The sequence below is a fragment of the Lathyrus oleraceus genome, chromosome 5, assembly GCF_024323335.1.
Source record: "Lathyrus oleraceus cultivar Zhongwan6 chromosome 5, CAAS_Psat_ZW6_1.0, whole genome shotgun sequence".
Classification (NCBI taxonomy): Eukaryota; Viridiplantae; Streptophyta; class Magnoliopsida; order Fabales; family Fabaceae; genus Lathyrus; species Lathyrus oleraceus.
Window position 1 is genome coordinate 435,507,582 of NC_066583.1, and position 24,463 is coordinate 435,532,044.

The following is a 24,463-nucleotide window of genomic DNA, read 5'->3' on the forward strand; positions in this document are numbered from 1 at the left end:
TGCATGCATAAGAATTAATGCCATTTTATTGTAATACAAAATGAAAGGAAAGGAACAAAAATTTGAATGCAAATCTCCATTTTATTAATGATATTCAGAAACTCTTGAAAAGATAAAGGAGGCCCTACAACACGCCACTGTGCCTTGGGCAGAGCACTGAGTTTTGTTTAAAATAATAAAATTACTTTTGGAAAAGTTGGGGGATTTCCACGGCCTTCCAGTTCTTCAATTCTTCATTGGGCGCGGCTTGTCGTATCCCGCTAGACACCCCCTCTTCGCGAACTTCATCATTGATCATTGCCACCTGGTTGCCAAAAATGTGGCCAGCGTTGGTGAACGTTTCTTCCACAGAAGGAATCCGCTCTTGGCCATGTTGGTTACCAACTTCACTCGATGACGGGTCATACCCTAAACCAAACTTGTCCAAGTTTCTCTCGCACTTCCACCACCTTGCCCCAGTCTTGAGCATTTTCACTCTCCATAACAGCTTTAGCCCCTTTCCACGAGGCCATGGATGGTCCTGATTTTGGTGTTTCCGACATCTGTTGAACGACCATTACGTTTACCACCTCCAAGGATTGGAATGAGGTCTCGGTGATCTCGCCATCCACCTCGATATACCAGAAAGACGTTAAGTGGCTAACCAAGATATCCTCCTCTCCTCCAATCACAATCATCTTGTCATTTGTGATGAATTTTAGCTTCTGATGTATAGTGGAAGTGACGGTGCCTGCATAGTGAATCCATGGTCTCCCAAGTAGGCAACTATATCCGGGATGTATGTCCATAACATGGAATGTGATAGTGAAGACGGTCGGGCCTATTTTAACCGGCAGGTCAATCTCCCCTATCACTGCTCGCCTTGAGCCATCAAACGCCTTTATGATCAGAGTGTTGGGCTTCATATTCATCCCTTCCATTGGTAGCTTTACCAAAGTGGTTTTTGGCATGACGTTCAACGAGGAACCCGTGTCTACTAATACCCTTGACAGTATAGTGTCTATGCATTTCTAGGAGATATGTAGGGCTTTGTTATGGTTCTTTCCCTCGACCGGCAGTTCGTCATCGTTGAAACCCAAAAAATATCCAGTGGTTACACAAGCTATCACATCTTCAAACTATTCCACCGTTATATCTTTCGTGATATGCGCATCGCTTAACACTTTAATCAACGAGTTTCTGTGTGCTTCTGAGCTGAGCAACAAAGATAACATGGAGATCTTTGAAGGTGTTCAATTCAATTGGTCCACCACTTTATAATCACTCTTCTTGATTATCCTCAAAAATTCCTCGGCCTCTTCACGAGTGACTGCAGCTTTAGGAGAAAGATGCATTTCTCGCATTTCTTAATTAGGGACGGGGATTTGGACAGGAGCAAAAATTTCCTTCCCTTTAGCTTTTACAGAAGCATCAACAGTCCTTGGCGCGAACACTCGACAACTACGCGTCATTCCAGCTGGCCCCATAATCAAGATGACGTTTGGTTCATTGATCACCATGGGTCGGTCTTCCTGCCCTTGCTTAAAAGCTCTGGGCTGATATATCCACGGTACCGCCTTCTCGTCTTCATATGCGAACGGTGCTGGAAGTTCTATTACCAATGGGCTTATAGGGATTTCCACATTAACCTCATCATAAGGGATGTCCACCACTGCTATTTCTTCCTCATTCCTGCTTTTGACCCGACGCTCGATCTGTAACTCGCCTTGGTCCAACATTTGTTGTATAAAATTCTTTAACCTTTTATCATTTCCTTCATCAACTAGCTCCACCGGGATTATACCACTCTTTAGTAGTTGTGTTCCTATCATGGTGATAAGAGTTTGAATTTCTTCTACTTTGAGAATCAATTCACCTTGATCACTCTCCTCAATGTCACTAACGGAAGCACCTCTATATGTTGGCATAGGATTAGTGTTCACGTTCGGGCGTCTCGGAGTGAAGGTGACAACCTTTGCTTCAATCAGGTCTTGTACCCGATTTTGAAATGCAAAACAATTCTCCAGGGTATAGCCGGGCACTCCCATGTGAAACTCACAATGGGCGTTAGCATCATATCCAGGTGGATATGGAAAAACAGTCGGTTTTAGTTCCCTTAACATCAAGAGTCCCTCCTTTTGCAAGTACGAGAATATTTGGCTATAAGGCACCGGTAAAGGGTCAAGTTGCCTTCTCGGGGGTCTTAGCCTGAATTGCCTTGGTGGAGCGGTATTTTGTTGTTGACGATGTTGTTGATGCTGTTGTTGATACACTTCTTGTTGCTGTATTGGTTGTTGATAGGGTATGGGTACCACGGCGGCGACTTGGCCATATGAAGCCTGTTGCTTCCCCTTGTAGCCTTTGGATATAGCGTTCGTATCACCTTCTCTTTTCTTTTGGAAGCCTCCAGTATACTTTTTCGGTGCGCTGGAGGCTGCCACAACTCCTTGAATCTTTCCATCTCTTAACCCTTTTTCTATGCGATCTCCGATTGTCACCAGATGCGCAAAGTCGGACACTGCACTACTCACCAATCTATCAAAGAAAGGGTCCTTCCGTGTGTCCATAAATATTCCAGTCATTTCTTTTTCAGACAATGGTGGCTCTACCTGAGCAGCCAACTCTCTCCATCGTTGGGCGTATTCTTTAAATGAGTCCTTTTCCTTCATGGTCATCCCTTATAACTGCATTCGGTCGGGCGCCATATCTAGTTTATATTTGTATTGATGGAGAAATGCGTCAGCCAAATATTCCCAACTTTGAATCCGCCCTTGCTCTAAGCTCATGTACCACCTTAAAGACGCTCCACTTAAACTGTCTTGGAAACAGTGTATAAGCAGCTTGTCGTTTTCAGTATGGGCAGCCATTTTCCTGAAGTACATTACCAGGTGACTTCTTGGACAAGTCTGGCCTTTGTATTTCTCGAAATCAGGAGTTTTAAATTTAGTCGGGATGACCAAATTTGATACCTAACCCATATTCATGGCAGCGGCACCGAAGATATTATTCCCCTCTATAGCTTTGATCTTTTTTTCCAAGGCGCGAAGCCTATCCGCAGCAGGATCTGGAAGTATCTTAGGCTTTGGTTGATCAGGCACATAGAAAGCGTCGTAAAGGTCATCTCCCATTTCAGACCCATAATAAGCAGACGCATCAAAAGGCCTTGCACGATCTCCATCCCCTTTGTTTCCCACCGATATATGAACCAGACTCTTCTTAGCGTGAGTGAAACATTCGTCTTGTTGGACCAATCCTGATGTGCTATCATTCTTCCTCACCCTAGTTTCTGCATCCACAACCCTCTCTCTTTGGGCGATTGCTAGCATCGTTTCTAACAGTTGATCCATCTTCTCTTGGATTACAGTGATGTCTGTCCTCATGGTAACTTGATTAGCCTTAACTTGCTCTAATGTCATCTTATAGTTACTCCGTGTCTCGTATTGGTGTCGGTTAGTCAGCATTACTGGTAGAGGGTAAAAAGGTTGGGTAAGTTTTTTTTGAAATGAAATATGTGATGGGGTAGATGCATGCAAATGAAAAAATGTCCTTTTTCTTATTTATTTATTTATTTATTTCCAGGGAGTTTTCATAGCGGTTGTAATTTTTATTAAGTATTCGAAGAAAACACAAAGTCAGGAAATAAAAACGAGGATCATCTTCATTCATTCAGATGGTCAAAGTACGGGATACAAAGTCATAAACGCCCAAATCAATACAACTCCAATATTAAACTTTTGCGAAAGCATAAACTCAATGCAAGAAAAATAGAAAAATCACACAACAGTCTTTCGGGTTATGAGTTCTTCTAATTCGAACTTGAACGTTTTCACCATCCCCTCACACATCATAACAAAATTGATTACATCGGGATGCGTGTCGTGTTGGTCCAATCCTTCCACTGCCTCTCTCAACCTCCAAGGCATTTCTTGGGTCGTCCAGTTGCAGAATTCTACCAAACTGTTGAGATTTGTACGGTACCCATCTTTGTCCTCTTGCAAGAAATTGATAGTTCTTTTGAAGGTATCGTAATCTTCGATGACTTGCTCTCTTTCCCTAAGCCATATCACACTGTCTTGATGGAATGCCTCAAATCCATATTTCCAATGTTGAGCAATTTCTCTAGCATCTTTTGCCTCTTAACATTTCTCGGCCCAAATTGTAGGCGTGACTCGAGAAGCTTCGAGGGTTCTTTCCTTAAGTCGACGCTCGTGCTCAGCTCGGGTCTCAATATTGTGAAGAGATATAGTGAGATCATGTATCTTAGCCTCCAATGTCTCTCTAACTTCTTTTTTCTCTTCTGTTGCTCGTAGCCACCATCTCTTATTCTTTTGGCACTCTTTCTCAACTTGTTTCAACTGCTCTTTAATGGTTTCTAGGCATTGGTCAGCTTGCTCCATGCCTACTTTCACCTTCTTTCTCTTGTGTTCTTCCTTATCGACCTTTTCCTCAGTCGCTTCTAGCTGAGCCTTCTTCCTCTCTAGTTCCCACTTTATTTCATTTCTTTCATTTGAAACTTGCTGGAAGCTGATATGTAGCTCTTCATTTTCTCGTCAGAGTCTTGCTATAGTAGCTTTCAATGCTTCCACATCTTCAATAGAGACAGGGGTAGGCTCTGGTGGTGGAGGTTAAGTAGGAGGATCGAGGGTGAATGGTAGCTTGATCTCTTGACTTCTCCTTGTGACCCATTGATAATAAGGTTCTCTATCCCCTATGACCCCCTTTCCTTTGTCTTGTCCTCTGAAGCGAACTTTTTCCCAAGCTTGGATAACCCTTCTTAGTATAACAAGATCCTCCATATCATGAAACACAAAATATTCTAACAACTGATCATCTGGTTTGTATGTGGTAGGATAACCCAACTATCTCATTGCTAAAACCAGATTGTAATTAATGCAGCCTTTTGACCCTATTAATGGAACATTCGGAAATTCTCCACAACTAGTAATTGTGTCTCCCACATTCAAACCATGAGGATACCAAATAATGGTATTTTCAGTGAGTCCTACTAGCTTTTGAGACCACTCGTATCCATCAATCCCCTCAATCATATCAACATCTTTGAACACATGAGAGACAAACCATTGGTAAAGAAGCGGTATGCAACATAACATCAACCCTCCCTTCTTCTCGAAGCGTAAGTGCAATGTGTGATAAACATCTACCAGGAGCGCGGGCACTGGATCTTCATTCTTAACCTTGACGGCCCAAAACACGCTAATAGCTGCTGCATCAATCAACATCTCCATATTAGGAAATAACACCAATCCAAAAATAAGTAAAGCCATAATAGTATCATGGGCTTCCCACTTTTGGGCTTTAGCAAAGCTTTGAGCAATCTTCTCCAAGTATTCTTGAGGAATTCCTTGTACCTTCCCCCAAATTTTGATGTTAGGGGTTAGATCTTCGACCAGAATGTCTAAAACTTCTGCCAGCTCTTTGGGTTTTGGGATTTGACCCAGTCCCCTATAAGGTCCCTTCTTCTGTTTGGGAGAGTCTCTTCCGAATTCTTCCAAAGTCGGGGCCAATTGGAAATCTCTAAAGAGGAAACGTCTGAGTGGTGGATCATAAAACTGGGTTAGTGCGGTAATAGCATCCTTTTGTACCGATACGGACAACAAGTGTAGAATCTTCCCATATCCGAGTGTGAATGCGTCTCGACGGATATTATTCAACCCATCTCTGAATGCAATGAACCCCTTCACACACGGTACTTTGGCTTTGATTTGGATTGTTTTTCTCTTTCCTAGCTCCATTTGTTCCTGAATGCTTAATTAACTGAAAATTTTGAAATTCCCTGAAAATAAAAAGTGTGTAAATGATTTTGTTATGCTCATAATGAACACAATATGATGTTTATGCAATGACAGGGATCCAAGTTTCACATATATCACAAGGTTCAACTTATACGATGGTTCTATGTCCTTTACCCCATACACAAAGGATTGCTCCTAGGGTTATCCGTTTTCATGACAAGAACTTAGAGTCATGGGCCAAGTTCAGTCTACTCTAAGTGGGATCCTCGTATTGTTCGAACAGGGTGTAGACCCTTCGGTTCAATACTACACGATCGCCAATCATGAAGACGGACTTCAGTTTAAGATGAGGTTCCCAGAGTCATGGACCATGTTCAAAGTTTCCTCGCAATAATGGGCTAGCCATATTATGATGGAAATTCCGAACAGATCTACTCTAGGTGGAGTCTTCGTATTGTCCCAACGAGGTGTATACCCCTTAGTTCAAGACTACACAACTTCAGGTTCTAAGTTCTTCTCAAAGCTCGGGTACAGAGCTTAACTCACAACATGTGTCAAACACCATAGATCACCCAACATAATAGCAGAATAAATTACATAGCATAAATAATACGTCAGGAGACACAGAAGCAAATAATGAAGAAAAACAGTAATTTAACATTTATCACAAATTGAACTAAGTTAGGCTTGACTCTCTTGCTTGGAGCATAGCTAGTCCCCAACAGAGTTGCCATCTGTCGCATCTTGAAAAATACGATTCCTCGCGATGGTAGCGAAAAAAATTTGTTCGAACAGAGTCGCCATCGAACTTTATTTATCCCAATGAAGGAATAGGAAAATATCGATAAAACCTTTGAAAAATAGAATAATGGTCGTCGCAACCATATTCGAGTTCGGGAGTCGATTACGCAAGGCGGAGGTATTAGCACCCCTCACGTCCGTTGTACTCAACGGGAACCTTTTAGTTTAATTTGCTATTTGAATGTTAGTTAATGTTGTTTGTTTTTTTCGAGTTATGAAAATATTGAAAAGAGGTGGATGGAAACCTCAGAAGGGGGAAAAGGGAGGTTTTTTATTAATATGCTTGCCAAGATCTCGCAATCTCGTGCCTACGTATCCTTATGGTGCAATAAGGAAATTAGAGCATTCGTAGTTTGGGGAACTACGATTGGTTGGTGTCTTTTAATGAACAGCTGTTTAGATCACGTTCTAAAGGCTAAACATTGGTTTGTCTACTCTCGGTGGAGGCTTAAGCACTAGTTTATTGTGCGCGTTAAAAGGGATTAAACAGTTTTCTTTTTGAAAAGAGTTTTGGTCACACGGGGGTGACAAGTTGAATTGATGTGTTAGATATTTTTAAAAGAACGACAAAAGATTGAGCAATGTGGTGCACACCAATCGTTCAATTCTTTCGAAGAATAATAAGGCGAACGCCTTCTACTCCATTTTATTTGAATTATTATTGAAAGCTTATTTGTGAAAATTGAATATGCACGGTAGTGAGGCGTGCGCCTCCCACTTGCTTATTCTAGAAATAATGAGGTGTGCGCCACCTATTCTCTTATCCAAATTTATTTAATGTGTTTTAACCAAAAGTCGATAATTTGAGCAATATGGCTAGCGCCAATCATTCAATTATTCGAGAGATGGTGAGGCGAACGCCTCCTATCTTTTTCGTCCAAGGTTTTATAAAAAAAAAGTTTTTGAAATTATATTTTATTTGGGAAAATAATTTGAATTTGTACGATTAAAGTTTTAATCGGATGACAAGAATTAGAGCAATATGGTGTACGCCAATCGTTCGAGTAATTGAGAAATAATGAAGTGGATGCTTTCTATATTCTTTTTCATCCCAAGTTTAAAATTAAATCTATTTTTAGTATTACATTAATTTAGAAAGATGATTTGTGCCTTGTAGGCTTTTTAAGATTTTATTTGAATGACGAAAATCCAAGCAATATGGCGAACGCCAATTATTCGAACAATCGAGAGATAGTGAAGCGGATGCTCACTATTCTCCTTTTCATCCAAGAATTAATTATTAATACCAAGCTTTTAGAATTTAATTAATTTGGAGAAGTGATTTTTATTTTATGGAGTTTTAGGGTTTTAATTTGAATGACGAAAATTCGGGCAATATGGCGAACGCCAATTATCCGAATAATCGAGAGATAGTGAAACGAAAGCTTACTATTCTCCTTTTCATCCAAAAATTAATTTAAAATATTTTTTTTAGAGAATATTAATTAAACACGGTGAATTAGGGTTAACATGTCTTGAGAAAGCCTATTTGGTATTGGAACAAGATTAACCTCATTTTAGGAAAGGAAATATTTACTAATATTAATACTTAATCTCCTATTTGATTAATTATAGTGTTCTAACAAAAAACATATAGGAATAAAGCTTATAAACATTTTTACCGTCGTTATTTTTTAATCATAGTTACCTTGACATTAAATTAAAGTATTTAAAAATAACACCTAAACCAAATGAGATGAATCAGGGTGTATGGGAAATAAAAGAGGTGAAGTCCCAAAGTACCAAACTGTAGAAGCCCGAAGGAGGCCTTAAAAAACCTCAAAGATTCAGAATGGGCCCTAAGGCCCAAACACTTCTCGCAATAATAACAAAAAAAAGAAAAAAAAAAGAGTCATCGTGGGCCCTAAGCCCAACCTCTCCCTAGCCCAACAAGAGCCGCATCCAGCGAACTAGACGAAGAGACCTAAGGGCAGCTTGTGCCCTTTCATCTTCTTAAAGCACCCACGTGGCAAGGCAAGGGAAAGTCATACAATGGAACATCAGAAAGGATCATGTGGCCCTTTTGGGATTCTCCACCGTTGGCCATTAAAATAGCGTTAATGCCAATAAAGCTAAACTTTGAAAATATAAATTGTACATGCTTTGTCCAACCCAGGTCTTATCAATCCAATGACCAAATTTAATGGACTTTATGGGGAATAAAAAAACTTAAATCAACATATGCATTGCAACAGATCCTTCCTTCCACCTTAAACACACACCCTGAACTTTTAAGCTAAAAAAAAATAAGAAAGCAAAAAGAAGAAAGAAGGCGATGAACCCCACTCTTCGATGTTCACCCTTACGTAGCCTTCGATTCACAAAAATTTAACTACCTAATTCCCAAAACAACATCGAACGCCAACCTATCCTGTTTCTAAATCCCGATCTGATTCCTCCGCACCCTATTCTCTCCATAACGGATGTGAGGTTCAGGTAACCAAGGTATAAAAGCTTCTAATGCCACTTTTTATATCCACCACCAATAACCAAGAAATTGACAAATCAAAATAGAAGCAACAAATCTATGCAAATGCTATGACGTTTGAAACAAACAGAGAAGATGATTCGCACAACTATTGACGCATATCCATTGGCCACGAGTATACCTGGTAAGCTATCCACTTTGCTTCGTGTACTTCGAATCCTCTCCGTTTCTATTCCTCTTTACCGATATGGTGCGTGCCTTTGTTTAGTAAGGGCTTAGCCCGACTTACTCAGAGTTTTAGGGATAAACTCTGAGTAACCTTCTGTATTTTGAGCTTTGGGTATGGGTCGGTACGAGATTTTGGCAGGGTAACGGTGCTTGGCGAAAGGATCCCTGCTTTAATGATCAAATGGTCTTTATATAGAGTCTTTGTACGAGGCTCTTCCGTCTTTATCTTTCATGAGCTGGAAAATCTTGGATATGATCAATCCGTTAGAGAGAATTTTTCCCTCAGATTTTGTGGGGATCGATCACAAACCTTTGATTTGTGTTTTTGTTTAGATCCAATCTATTTTATCTGTAGCGTAATCCTCCAAAGATGTGGCTTATTTTTGTTGACTCCTTTATTAAGCTTTTACTGAATGGCTGGATTTGTATCATGCCTCTTAGTTTTTGTTTAACACTTCAGGAAGTGATGATAGTTAATAAACCATGGGTTTTGATGATTTGTAGGTCCAACCCTTCCCAAGTTGTGGTAGCATCCTAAACTTTTCGAAATATCCTGCTTAGTGTCATCCTATCATGGTCTCAAATACAGAACACTGTCCGTGATCGTTACGCCGCAGGTTCCTGTTTTGCAGCCGGCGCAACTTGCTGTGTTCATCCTTCGTCTTCATCAGGCCACTTTTGTTGGTAATGTGTAGTGACTTGAGTTATGTTATCGAGTCATTTGACCGTGCTCAATCACGTATTTGCATCTCGATTTGTTGTGTGTTGATACTAATTTAAAGTGAGAAACTCTCCAAACCAAATGTGATGTTATTAGGATTTATGGATTATCTTGTACATCATCAATTCTTGCTTGTAACAAACTAACATCCACGGGTAGTGCTATTAGATTTATGGATATAATACCATAATAAAACTTGCTAATGGTTTGCACCCGGTCTTGTAGGTTATGCGTATGCTAGTACTTTCACTTGGCCGGATAATCCCGTCAACTTGTCCACTTTTTAATCCATGATGCTTTTGCAATATGATCCGTCATCCAGATTCTAGGAAGCTGCGTTTTTGGACAATGTACTTTTTGAGCAAAATCTTCTTCTCAACATCGGTTAGCGTATGATATGGCGATACCAGCTAGTGCGTCGTGATGTTTACCGAAAGTCTACTTTCCTCTGGCAGCCTCAACACTGAGAACAGAGACTTTTATCAGGAGGATTGTAGTTCGAGTATAGGTTAATGGTGGCTTTTGGAAAGTGAAATGAACATTTGGCCTTGACTAGGTGTATGATAATTTTGACCCTGGCTCGAACTAATCATATGAACATGGCTACTGCCCCAAGCTATAATCTTGAATGGACCACCAATCCCGTGACTTTGTACCAACGATAATCCTAAACAAGCAGTGAATCAAGGACACACGATGCCTTAAATAAATCCTCATCAAAGAAACAAAACTATGGACCTATCAGGCTTATGAACCAACCTTAACAAGCCAGATGGGTTAAATGAATCTTTGATCTTTTAGTACGTACTTCATAGAAAATGCAACCAATCAGAAACAAAAGTCTAGATCAAAACTAAGAGTTATGACTAAATGAATGTTGAGTGAACTCTTGATCAAGCAGGCGAAACCAATAGCCAGGAGCAATGGAGAGTCAGGTAAGGCCCCCCTTGGATCATGGCTTTGCTTCACAAGCTAAGGTAGTAACAAAGAAAACTCCTGATAAGACCCACAAATTCTGACTCTGTACATCGTGCCCTCATGTTATGGATACTAACGAAAGTTTTTTTTTGAAAATTTCCCGGAAAAAAATGGGGTATGACAATTATTTGTACACTTGAAAGTCAATCTAGATGTAAATGGAAAATGTGTTCCTTGAGGAGTAATAATCACTGCCCCAATGCCATTACGATACTAATTAACAGCTCCATCAAATACCATGCCCCAATGGGAACCCGGTTCTGTCCCTTCTTCAAGCAATGGTTCGTCACAATCTTTTATTTTCAGTTACAAAATCTCTTCATCAGGAAAGTCATACTGCACTGACTGGTGATCTTCAATGGGTTGGCGAGCTAAATGGTCAGCCAAGACACTACCTTTAATCGCTTTTTGAGATCGGTATTCAATATCATACTCTGATAACAACATCTACCAATGGGCAATCCTCCCAGTTAAAGCAGGCTTCTCAAAAATGTACTTGATTGGATCCGTTTTGGATATCAACCAAGTAGTATGATCCAACACATACTGACGCAGACGCATAGCAGCCCAAGCCAATGCACAACAAGTCTTCTCAAGCATAGAATACCGAGTCTCAAAGTTGGTGAATTTCTTACTGAGGTAGTAAATAACATATTCTTTCTTTCCAATTTCATCTTGCTGACCAAGAACACAACCCATACGTTCATCAAGCACGGTCAAGTACATGATCAACGACCTTTCTCCAATAGGCGGAGACAAATTTGGAGGCTCAAGCAGATACTCTTTGATACTGTCAAAAGCTTTCTGGAAATCCTCGGTCCAATCACAAGACTGATCTTTCCGAAGAAGCTTGAATAAAGGTGCACATGTGGCAGTCATATGCGAAATGAATCTTGAGATGTAGTTCAAGCGGCTGAGAAAACCTCTGACTTGCTTCTCAGTTTTGGGCGCAAGCATCTCTTGTATTACTTTGACCTTAGCAGGACCAACTTCAATACCCTTTTCACTGACAATAAAGCCCAACAACTTACTAGAATGAACACCAAATGTACACTTATTGGGATTCAAGCGGATCTTATACTTCCTCAAACGATGGAATAACTTCAATAAATGCTCGACATGTTCTTCTTCGTTACTTGATTTGGCAATCATATCATCAACATAAACTTTGATTTCTTTATGCATCATATCATGAAAAAGAGTGGTCATTGCTCTCTGGTATGTTGCACTAGCATTCTTTAAACCGAAAGGCATCACTCTATAACAGAATGTTCCCCAGGGTGTAATGAATGTGGTTTTCTCCATATCTTCAGGTGCCATCTTAATCTGGTTATAACCAGAAAATCCGTCCATAAACGAAAAAACTTTGAATTTAGTTGTATTCTCTACCAACATATCAATGTGTGGCAGAGGAAAATCATCTTTTAGACTAGCTTTGTTCAAATCTCTATAATCAACACACATACGGACTTTTCCATCCTTCTTTGGAACAGGCACAATGTTGGCCACCCACTGCGGATACTCAGCGGTAACAAGGAAACCAACGTTAATTTGCTTTTGCACTTCTTCTTTGATCTTTACTGCCATATCAGGATGAGTCCTCCTCAACTTCTGCTTGACTGGCGGGCATTCTGGCTTCAACGACAATCTATGCTCCACAATCTCAGAATCCAAACCAGACATGTCTTGATAAGACCAAGCAAACACATCTGAATACTCTCGAAGAAGATCAATCAACCCCTTCTTAGCCTCTGGACACAGTTGAGACCCAATCTTGACTTCCTTCACATCATCTTCGGAACCCAAGTTGACTAACTCAATCTGCTCTTCGAATGACTGAATGACTTTTTCCTCGTGCTCAAGTAGGCGAGACAATTCATCAACAACTCTTCATCACTTTCTTCCTCAGCCTCAAACACAGGGAATTCAAAGTTTGGAGAAGGAGTAGGATCATTGTATTCAATGGGTTTAGACACCAACCTGCATAATGATTTGATATTTTGATTTTAGAGAAGTGAGTTGTGACCAAATATTATGCAGATGGACAATTTTTATTTATTTATGTTTTTTGTGATTACCATTTTCAGAAAAGCAAAAAGTAAAAACAAAAGATCATAGATGTGGATGAAAAGAATTGTATTTTATTGATGATCAATTTGAAATATGCCCACCAATGTTCACTTCTCCCTTAGGCATAGGAGAAGGATTTTCAAAAAATTATAAAAGCAATTACTTAGAGCGATGAACAATAACAAGAACATCGACATCAATCCAATTGTTGCAAGCTTTTCCATGCGTCACAAAATTGGTGCAATCTTCATCTTCGTCATCCTCGATCACTGCATCTGAGTCTTGTTCATTACCATGAATGAACCCTCTCTTACGGAAACTAGGTTGCACATCTTCAACTTTGATCATAGACGACCCTTGCTGGAAACCTAAACCAGCCCGATTCTTATTCTTGGCGACCTCTACCATCCGGCCCCACTGATCAGAACTACCATCTTCAAAAATCTTCTGAGCGTCTTTAAAAGAGGACATAAGTGTCCCAACTTTCTTCTTTTCAGCAATAGATAGAGCTTTGGAACAGAGTTCCAATCTCATCCTCAACTTCCACATATGAGAAAGACGACAAATGACTCATTAATAGTGCTTTCTCTCCACCCACAATGACGAGCTTACCATTCTTCACAAATTTCAATTTCTAATGCAGAGTGGATGTCACAGCTCCCGCCTCATGTATCCATGGCCTTCCTAACAAGCAACGATAGGCCAAGTGGATATCCATTACTTGGAAAGTAATTTGGAAATCACTCGGACCTATCTTCATCGGAAGGTCCACCTCACCAATAACAGTCTTGCGAGACCCATCAAAAGCTTTGACGATCACGCCACTGTATCTCATCGGAGCTCCTTGATATGATAATCTGGACAAAGTTGACTTGGGGAGTACATTAAATGAAGAACCGGTATCAACCAACACATTTGACAATGCATCCTCCTTACAATTCATCGATATATGTAGCGCTAGGTTATGATTTCTGCCTTCCTCGGGAAGTTCTTCATCACAAAAGCTCAGGTTGTTGCAGGAAGTGATGTTAGCCACAATATGATCGAATTGTTCCACAGTTACATCATGCTCTACATAAGCTTGCTCCAATACTCTTTGCAATGCTTCTCTGTGTGCTTCAGAATTCATGAGCAGAGACAACACTAAAATTTTGGAACGAGTTTGGAGCAACTGCTCCACCACATTAAATTCACTTTTGTTTATCAATCTTAGTACCTCATCATTATCACTAGGCTTCAAATTGTTGGACTCACCAGACTGACACTTTTGAGCATTAACTCGATTTGCTACAGGTACCTCAACCTTCTTACCAACATCTTCTACATCTTTTGGGAAAACGGGACCAAAAACACGACCACTACGGGTCACCTTTGTAACATCAACAATGTTCACAACGGAATTAGTCGTAGGCAACGGAATCTCTTGACCATTTTCTAACATAGTAGCGTTATATTGATGTGGAACAACTTTATCGGACACATATGGGACTGGGCCCGCCAATCGTATTACTAACGGAGATACCGATGTTGATGCTGTTGCTGTTGCTATTATCAAATTGGATCACCACTCGCTCAAGGGTCTTAAACACTAGCACTATCACGTTCACATCATCTATATCCCTTGACTGTTGAATCTCGATTACATTCTCATCCATCAACTTCTGGATATCTCTCTTGACAACTGAACACCCACGGGGGTTTATACTGCAAATCGCACAACCGGCATGGTCATGCTCACAATCACTAATGGTACACAGGGTTTTATGCATTTCTACCAAGGACCGACGAATACGTCGCACATCAAAGACTCAGAAACTTCCCGGACATCCATCTACCATATTAACAGAGGAATTACCATGAGAAGGCAATGTGTTAGCTTTCACGTTTGGCGCACGGTCCTCAAAGGACACCATCCCACTTTTCACTAACTTCTGGACCTCGTACTTCAACGGATATCAATTTTCAATATCGTGGTCGGGAACTCCTTGACGAAAGGCACAACGGAGTTCTGGCTTTTACCACCATGGAAGTGGTTCTGGAATTTGCAGCGGATTTCTTGGTTGGAGAAGGTTCTTGAGAACCAAGAACGAGTATAATTCAGAATAGGTCATAGGAATAGGGTCGAAAGCGACATTCTTCCTCTCGAAATTTTGTTGTTGTTGTTGATTATTGTTGGAGTTGTTGTTGTAGTTGTTTATTCTTTGTTGCGACTATTGTTGATGTTAGTGTTGAACTGGCATGGATTAATTATTTAAAAACACTGGAATAACGAATGATACTTGATGATGATGTTGACGTGGTTGCTGACTTCTTCTAACATGAGGCCTCCTCTGCCTCCCCACTAATACTGCATTAGTTTCGCCTTCCTTCTTCCTAGCGAAACTGCTCCCATATTTCTTGATTGATAATACCTCTTCCTTAGACAAACGTCCTTCTCGGACACCCTCTTCTAACCTCATCCCCATGTTTACCATTTCAGTAAAGTCACCGAGGACACTAGCAATCATACGTTCGTAATAAAATGAACTTAGGGCCTTAAGGAAGATCTTGGTAATCTCTTTCTCTTCCAACGGAGGATTGATCTGAGAAGCAAGCTCTCTCCACCTCTGGGCGTATTCTTTGAATGTCTCCTTGTCCTTCTGAGACATCGACCTCAATTGGTCTCTATCTGGCTCCATGTCCATGTTGTACTTGTACTGTTTCACAAAAGCTTCACCCAAGTCATTGAACGTGCAAACACTTGCACTATCCAATCCCATGTACCACCTCAGAGCAACACTAGTCAGACTGTCTTGTAAATAGTGAATCAATAACTGATCATTATCAGTTTGTGTTAACATTTTCCTGGCATACATGACGAGATGGCTAAGTGGACATGTATTTCCCTTATACTTTTCAAAATCAGGGACTTTGAACTTCATTGAGATTTTGACATTGGGAACCAAGCAAAGTTCAACAACACTTTTACCAAACAAATATTTTCCCCTCAAGGTCTTCAATGCCTTTCGTAACTCAAGGAATTGGTCTTTCATCTCATCCATCTTCTCATAAACATCAGGGCTCTCAGACGGCTCAGAATGGTAGATGGTGTCCTTAACACGAGGCAGAGTGTGAACAACTAGAGGCGGAACTTACATAACCGGGCTAGATGCCGACATGGAAGCAAAAGTAGGAGCAAATTGAGTAGCATGCACGATTGAAGTAACAACCTCTGAAATAACAGACCTCTGAGGAGGATGTCGCATCTCGAAAAATACGATTCCTCGCGATGGTCGCGGAAAAATTATGTTCGAACAGAGTCGCCACCGAACTTTATTTACTCCAATGAAGGAATAGGAAAATATCGATAAAACCTTTGAAAAATAGAATAATGGTCGTCGCAACCATATTCGGGTTCGGGAGTCGATTACGCAAGGGGAAGGTATTAGCACCCCTCACGTCCGTTGTACTCAACGGGAACCTTTTAGTCTAATTTGCTATTTGAATGTTAGTTAAATGTTATTTGCTTTCTTTGAGTAATTAGAGTTGATAATAGAGATGGATGAAGACCTCATGAAGGGGAAAAGAGAGGTTTTTTATTAGTGTGCTCGCGAAGATACAGCAATCTCCTGCCTACGTATCCTTATGGTGTAATAAGGAAATCAGAGCAATCGTAGTTCGGGAAACTACGGTTTTGTTGGTGTCTTTTAATGAACGACTGTGTAGATCGCGTCCTAAAGGCTAAACGCTGGCTTGTCTACTCTCGGCGGAGGCTTAAGCGTTGGTTTGTTGTGCGCATTAGAAAGGATTAACAGTGTTCTTTTGAAAATAATTTTTTTTAAGTTGTTGGTCGCACGGGGGCGAAGAATTAAATTTGATTTGTGAAAGTGTTTTGAATTTATTCGATTGTGTTTTAATTTGATGACGAAGATTCGAGCAATGTGGCGTACGCCAATTATTCGAATAATCGAGAGATAATGAAGCGGATGCTCACTATTCTCCTTTTCATTCAAAGATTAATTATTAAAATAAAGCTTTTAGAATTCATAATTAATTGAGGGAGTAATTTTAGTTTTAAGGAGTTTTGGGGTTTTAATTAAATGACAAAAATTCGAGCAATATGGCGTACGCCAATTATTCGAATAATCGAGAGATAATGGAGCGGATGCTCATTAATCTCCTTTTCATTTAAACATTAATTATTTAAAATAGAGACTTTTAGAATAATTAAGTTGGGGAAATGATTTTAATTTTATATAATTTTTAGGGTTTTAATTAAATGACGACAATTCGAGCAATATGGCGTACGCCAATTATTCGAATAGTCGAGAGGTAGTAAAGCGGAAGCTTACTATTCTCCTTTTCATTCAAAATTAATTTAAATAATGCTTTTAGGATTTGTAATTAATTTGAGAAATAATAATTTGTAAATGATTTTAAGAGAATATTAGAATAGTTAAATTGGGAAAATGATTTTAATTTTATAGAGTTTTTTAAGGTTTTAATTAAATGACGACAATTCGAGCAATATGGCGTACGCCAATTATTCGAATAGTCGAGAGGTAGTAAAGCGGAAGCTTACTATTCTCCTTTTCATTCAACATTAATTTAAATAATGAAACTTTTAAGATTTTATAATTAACTTGAGGAAGCTATTAATTTAATAGAGTTTTAGAGTTTTAATTTAAATGACGAAAACTCGAGTAATGTGGCGTACGCCAATTATTCGAATAATCGAGAGATAATAAAGCGGATGCTCATTAATCTCCTTTTCATTCAAAATTAATTTAAAATAAGGTTTTTAGAATTTGCAATTAATTTGAGAAAGTAATTTTAATTTTATAGAGATTTTAAGGTGTTAATTAAATGACAAAAATTCGAGCAATATGGCGTACGCCAATTATTCGAATAATCGAGAGATAATAAAGCGGAAGCTTATTAATCTCCTTTTTATTTAAATATTAATTATAAAAAAAACTTTTAGAATTTAATTAATTAATTTGGGGAATATATTAATTTTATGGATTTTTAGGATTTTAATTGAATGACGAAAATCCGAGCAATATGGCGTACGCCAATTATTCGGGTAATCGAGAGATAGTGAAGCGGAAGCTTACTATTATCCTTTTCATTCAAGATTAATTTTGAATAATTTTTGGAGAGTATATTAATTAAATATGTTGAAATTTTTTAGAATTAATCGGATTTTAAGAAGATCATTTGGCTTTGAGCCAAGGTAATATATATCATGACTTGCTCATTTGTTACTAACAATAAATTCATTACTCTCTTAGATATCATACTCTAAAAAAAAAATAGATAAATTAAGCACAAGATCAAAGTCATATTGGGAAAGGAAAAAACAATTGTTTCCAATACATTATTATTACAAATACTATATGATTACTTAGATAATATATAAAAATGGAAAATAAATTAGTAAATAAATAAAGAAAAAGATAGCAGTGTAAAGTCTGAAGAGGTACCCTTAGAAATGGACCCCTATAGTAGGTCAAGGCCCCAATAATGGCCAATCTATTCATCCATTCAGGTCGGGCCCAAAGGCCCAAACCCTTTCTGCCTAGGAAGCTCTAGCGCTCAGAATGGAGAATGGGAATTGAGGGAGGCGGCGCCTCTACCTCTCTCATGCGGAACAAGTGGCCAAATTGTGGGCCAACCAACACGACGTGGCAATATAGCATGCATAACACTTGGGGCGGTAAACAGAGACGCCAACAGATCAATAATGGCTTTTAATACTCCTTTAAAAATGCAACGGTTCAATGAGGATTCAAAATGCTTTTCCATATTCCAAGTATACTCTTCATGAGCATTAAATGGAAGAATAATGGGCTTTGAGAAGACAAACGTAAAACCTTTTAAAAATCCAATGCTAATGTTCATTAATAACCTAAAAAAAAAAAAAAAAAGGAATTTCCATAGTATTTGATAAATCCTCTATATTTTCTCAGTCTTTACCGAATCTGCTTATTCTCTTCTCTTAACCTTGTTTTTTTCTTCCTCTGTTCAGCCTCAACATTGAAGCAAACAGGGTAGTAGCGACATAAATCCACGACGGCACCTCTATACAACCAGGGCGGCGCCGTCGCGAGTACTTAAAACCAACATCAAAACTCCTAACCAAACAATCGTTCCTAAACCCAAATCTAAACAAACAGCAAAATCCAAAGAGCCAGATTCGGAAAACAAACACAATCAGAAACCTGAGTTTTCAGCTTAAAATCAAAACCATGGTAACAACAATTTTATGCAATAATCATGGGGTTTGCGTTCTATGAGGCGGTATAAACAAGGCGGTTACATCAAATCACGCAAAGGGAAATATTAAATACCAAATCGGAGCTAGTCCGACGTTTCAACTCCGGCAAGGTGAGGTAAATGATCCTTAGCGTCCTTCAAGGTCCTTTCTTCCTCTCGAACTTTCCGTCTTCTTCGCTTCCTCTTTAACGATTTGGGTTTGTTTCGGTTTTGACAGGGGCTTAGCTCGAGCTTGTTGAGCTTCGGTGTGAAAATCTCAACAAGTTCAAAATGGAGCTTTTTAATGAGGGTTTTGGAATGATTTCTCCAGAGTAACGGCGCAAAAATTCGGATCCCTTTTCAGTGGATTTCACTCCCTTCTTATAGAGGTGGTACGAGGTTTATACGTCCTTATCCTTCATGAGCTGACAAATCTATTCAGAATCATTCCGTTAGAGAGGAATTTTTGGGCTGGATTTGGTGGGGACCAAGGTATGTGAGTCATTTCCTCAATTTGTCTGTAGCGAAATCCACCAAAAAGTGTGGTCCTGTATTAGCTCTATTTTACTGATGTGGAATACTCATGTATTGTGGTTAAAAATCCTATTTTTTACCGTCCTGTCTTGAACTTGCATTGTGTATTGTTTATTGTTGCATTTCCTTGGCTGAAAAGGCTTGTGCTTCTTCTGTTTTGACTCTGTTTTTTCGCTGCTGTAGCAGCTTCATCCTTGGACTCTCATTCAGTAACTTGCGATTCATGCACACGTGATTAGTTTTTCTCAATTTCTGCAGGCTGCAATATGCTCCTTAGGATATGGAAACAAAGCGTACAAGGAGTTGTCGTGGTTAACGGGCATGCTGCTTAGATCTCGAGTAATTTCTTTTGTAATGCCAACATGTCTTTAGATCACAGGTTGGGACTTGTGTGAACCTTCCTTTAATGCCTGACTTATTAGTTGACAATAGGTACCTTGGTTTATTCGTGGTATGTGGCTACCGCAGGTCTCGTTACGGCTGATGCATTGCCTAGTTCTTCACGTTGCAGGTTGGGTTTTACAGTTAGGCCTGCTAATTTTATCGATCCTGCTGTCTTGCTGAAGATTTCCTCACCCATTGGCTTGTATATCAGGTCCTGCAGCAGGTTTGTGACAGGTCTTGCCGTCCTAATCCGTGCGTCATGTCTTTATCATGGTTTAGTTTCCTGCTACAAGTTGGTCATGGAAAATACGCAGCATAGCCATTTGGAAGCTCATGTAATGGATTTATCTTATAATGCCAATGATTTGTTTTTCCCTTGCAGGTTGTATACATGTCGGCAATGCGATTAGAGAGTGATTTGCAAACCCGGAGATGGCTCAAATATCGGCTTTGCTTTATTTCCTCTTGTGCAGCAGGCACAATACTGAAGATGACGATGTATCGATTTAAATGCCGTGAATTGCTGCTGATTCATGTTTCTGTTGTTTCCATCATTGCTATTTTGGTCACAGCTTTGGAGCTTTGGGGAATCATATGGGGGACACCGTTGAAACTCTTTATTCGATTTACAAATGCCTTTATCTTCGAGTTGCATTGGCTACCATTTGGCGTCATTGTGATGTCTTCATTTGCAGCCAACTCAATGTTGCGGCTTTGCTTGGAACACTACCGTTAGCAATTCTGGTTTACTATACCGTTATGCTATTTGCTTGGCCACTCTGCGGTTTTGGAATGTTGCTGTGTTTGTATGAACATGCTGTATTGTATGAACATGTGATATTATTAGCTATTGTGTTAGCATTTGAATGAAATTTTGTCATGGTAACAATTACTTTTTGGTTTTGGACATTTAGAATGAATTTCAATCTCGTAGATTGGTGCATGTTACATAATGCCGGTTCTGGACATTTGCCTGTGAAGTAGCTTAACAAACCTTCCTGTGTTGTTTGGTTCATGGTACATAATGCCGGCTTATTTGTTTAATCCATGAAATGGATATGACGGCTTTCATGACAGGGGTGTACTGCCATGCCTTTGGTTCGTTCCACTGATAGGTCACCGCTTAATTTTGGTGCATCCTGCTGTTTTGGTTTTTCCAACAGGTTATGCTCAATGCTGACTATGGAAAGAAAAACGCAGGGGGATTCTATTGCATTCTGTTAGCAGCCACACAGGAAAAGTACCGGATTCTGCGGCGGATTAAGGTTTGACAAGAACTGCCTTGATGGTGGTTTCACACTCACGGCTCGTGGTGAATTTGCGGTGTAGTTTTGTATATGTTGTAACGATGCTTAGGTTATGTACTTTGTTCATTGTATTTGTGTATTTCAGCATGTGAGTTGGTTTTTGGTTGTAATGAGAATGGACAGGGTTTATGTAATGGTTTTCAATGGTTGATGTAATGTAAATTGGCTTTTGGAATGAACACGATTTACATTGTCTTATGTATGGTAGTGTAAAAAACAGTGGGCTAATGATTTATTGATCAAGGTCCAACATAATGAAATTGTCTGGTTTAAGGTGATTTGGAAAAGAACATGAGAATGACCAGGAATGGCTTTTTTTAGCCACATGATTGACTATGGTCCACCGTTGACCAAAAGTCAACGGTTAACAAAAGTCAACAGTTTATCAAAATTTCCAAATTTTGCACCTTTTTTATACATAGACAACGGAATGTAATCTAATTGTCAGTTGAATGAAATTTTTGTAAATGAAGGAATTTGGTATGAATTTGGAATATATGATTTGTTATGCATATGATGCAAAAATAAAATGAAAACAATTCTGTGAAAATTTAAATATGCCTGGACAAAATTGGGGTATGACAGCTGCCCCTATTTAATTACCTTGAACCAGAAAGTATGAATGTCAACAGGCTTCGTACATTCGTGGTGGAAGATAATTAAATACTAAAAGACCCGAATTTTGTCCTTTGAAATGCAATGGAGAAATGCAGAAAGAAAAATGCAGTGGGAAATACAGTAAGAAAGGTAAAATGAGGTAAATGAAACAGTCGAGACTATCTGGGAATCGTCAGAACAGTATCTTGGATGTCATAATCGAGATATTCCAGTAATGGAATGATACCTCAACTGTATCTAAGATTTTCTGATAATTAGCAGAACAATGTCTCGATTTGAACGCACGAGATTCTCTGAGGATCAACGAAGCAGTACCTTATATGATATAATTGAGATATTCCGACAAGGGAATGATACCTCAACCGTATCTAAGATTCTCCGAGGATACCTAGAGCAGTATCTCAAAAGAAAAAACTAGAATGAGACTCCTCATATTGATGAGACAGCATCTCAAACAGCGAAAGATGAGATTCTCTGTATCGAATCGAAGCAGCATCTCATATGATAGAATTAAGATATTCCGAACAAGGGAATGATACCTTAATTGAATCTGAGACTCTCCGAGGATACTAGAGCAGTATCTCAAAAGAAAAACTAGAATGAGACTCCTCATATTGATGAGACAGCATCTCAAACAGCGAAAGATGAGATTCTCTGTATCGAGTCGAAGCAGCATCTCATATGATAGAATTAAGATATTCCGAACAAGGGAATGATACCTTAATTGAATCTGAGACTCTTCGAGGATACTAGAGCAGTATCTCAAAAGAAAAACTAGAATGAGACTCCTCATATTGATGAGACATCATCTCAAACAGCGAAAGATGAGATTCTCTGTATCGAGTCGAAGCAGCATCTCATATGATAGAATTAAGATATTCCTAACAAAGGAATGATACCTTAATTGAATCTGAGACTCTTCGAGGATACTAGAGCAGTATCTCAAAAGAAAAACTAGAATGAGACTCCTCATATTGATGAGACAGCATCTCAAATAGCGAAAGATGAGATTCTCTGTATCGAGTCGAAGCAGCATCTCATATGATAGAATTAAGATATTCCGAACAAGGGAATGATACCTTAATTGAATCTGAGACTCTTCGAGGATACTAGAGCAGTATCTCAAAAGAAAAACTAGAATGAGACTCCTCATATTGATGAGACAGCATCTCAAACAGCGAAAGATGAGATTCTCTGTATCGAGTCGAAGTAGCATCTCATATGATAGAATTAAGATATTCCGAACAAGGGAATGATACCTTAATTGAATCTGAGACTCTCCGAGGATACTAGAGCAGTATCTCAAAAGAAAAACTAGAATGAGACTCCTCATATTGATGAGACAGTATCTCAAACAGTAAATAAAATGAGATTCTCCATATAAATGAAGTAATATCTCAAAGAATGAAAGTCTGTTGGGGGGATATTTTTAGAAAAGATTCCTTTTGGAGGAAATCTGACGAAGAAGCTCTGTAGGGAAGAAGCTCACAAGAGACCTTTATGGTAACTTCTGCTTGGGGAGCAGTGGTAGCAAAGAAAATGCTGGGAATATCACTATCAACCATGAAGTTGAGAGAAATGACTGGCCAGGAAATGATTCCTTGAGCGTACGTAGGGTAATAACTGTATTTGGGAAATGAGGAAAATCTAGGATAGACATGAATGACCTTAGATCCTTATCATATTATGTTTGATTTTTGTATGATGTTCCACTTTGGATGGAAATGCCATGCATGGGAGGATGCCTGAGGTGTATGCATTATGCATTTGCTGGGGATATTTAACTGTGCATATAGGAATGCGGACCGTGTAAGGCTATGCATATGTATGCCAATGATTGGTATGATTTCTTCTGGGTGAATTTTCCTATTTGGTAGGAAAATCATGTATGTAATGGATGCATGTTGATGCATGTGGGAATGCAATTGGGTAATTGGAATATGCCCTGATTAGGGCGTTTTTTGCTTTGGGTGATGGTGCCAGCGGTGTGGACTTTTGGTTATGATGGAGATCAAAATTTGATGCCCCATTGGGTGATTTTGGGAATATGTCTGGGGGTGCCCTAAACCACTGAAGGGTTCAGACTTCTCAACACGCGATACTCCAACTACGATTTAATGTTTCTGCTGGAAATGCATTAGAGACTTGCCCCGGTTTGGCTGTACCATGAGTATATCTTTGAGAGGTGCTGATTAGCGAATTGGAATGGACATAGGTGCCTGCACACAGTCCTATACCTCTATGAACAACAAGAGCAAACTTGGAAACTAAGAGGTTCATCCTTTTATTATTTCAAAAGCAATTTTATTACTTTATTCAATTATGTGTTTTTATTTTCTCCAAAATATTTAAGAGTGATGTTTATCAAAAATAAAGGTGCTTTGCAAACAAACAGATAAAAATGCAAAATAATTTGGGCACAACT

At 39.2% G+C, this 24,463-nt stretch overlaps 2 protein-coding genes and 2 long non-coding RNA genes across 4 annotated transcripts; 2 read left to right on the forward strand and 2 right to left on the reverse strand.

Moving 5' to 3' along the window:
* Window positions 1–1,346: 1,346 nt before the first annotated feature.
* On the reverse strand, window positions 1,347–2,561 carry LOC127081215 (uncharacterized). Its single transcript, XM_051021497.1, has one exon. It carries the CDS (start codon window positions 2,559–2,561, stop codon window positions 1,347–1,349), a length of 1,215 nt encoding a protein of 404 aa, XP_050877454.1.
* A 2,277-nt stretch (window positions 2,562–4,838) lies between these two features.
* Window positions 4,839–5,732, reverse strand: LOC127081216 (uncharacterized). The gene has a single exon (XM_051021498.1). The coding sequence runs from the start codon at window positions 5,730–5,732 to the stop codon at window positions 4,839–4,841; it is 894 nt and encodes a 297-aa protein (XP_050877455.1).
* Window positions 5,733–8,580: 2,848 nt separating this feature from the next.
* LOC127085284 (uncharacterized) lies at window positions 8,581–16,991 on the forward strand. Its single transcript, XR_007789068.1, has 3 exons — window positions 8,581–9,145; window positions 9,694–9,873; window positions 10,136–16,991. It is a non-coding gene; the product is annotated as an uncharacterized LOC127085284 (long non-coding RNA).
* A 1,726-nt stretch (window positions 16,992–18,717) lies between these two features.
* LOC127085286 (uncharacterized) lies at window positions 18,718–21,005 on the forward strand. Its single transcript, XR_007789070.1, has 3 exons — window positions 18,718–20,108; window positions 20,198–20,336; window positions 20,496–21,005. It is a non-coding gene; the product is annotated as an uncharacterized LOC127085286 (long non-coding RNA).
* Window positions 21,006–24,463: the final 3,458 nt, after the last annotated feature.

Coding starts and splice junctions, on each gene's coding strand:
- LOC127081216 (XM_051021498.1), bottom strand. CDS start 5,732: ATGGAGCTAGGAAAGAGAAAAACAATCCAAATCAAAGCCAAAGTACCG.
- LOC127081215 (XM_051021497.1), bottom strand. CDS start 2,561: ATGACTGGAATATTTATGGACACACGGAAGGACCCTTTCTTTGATAGA.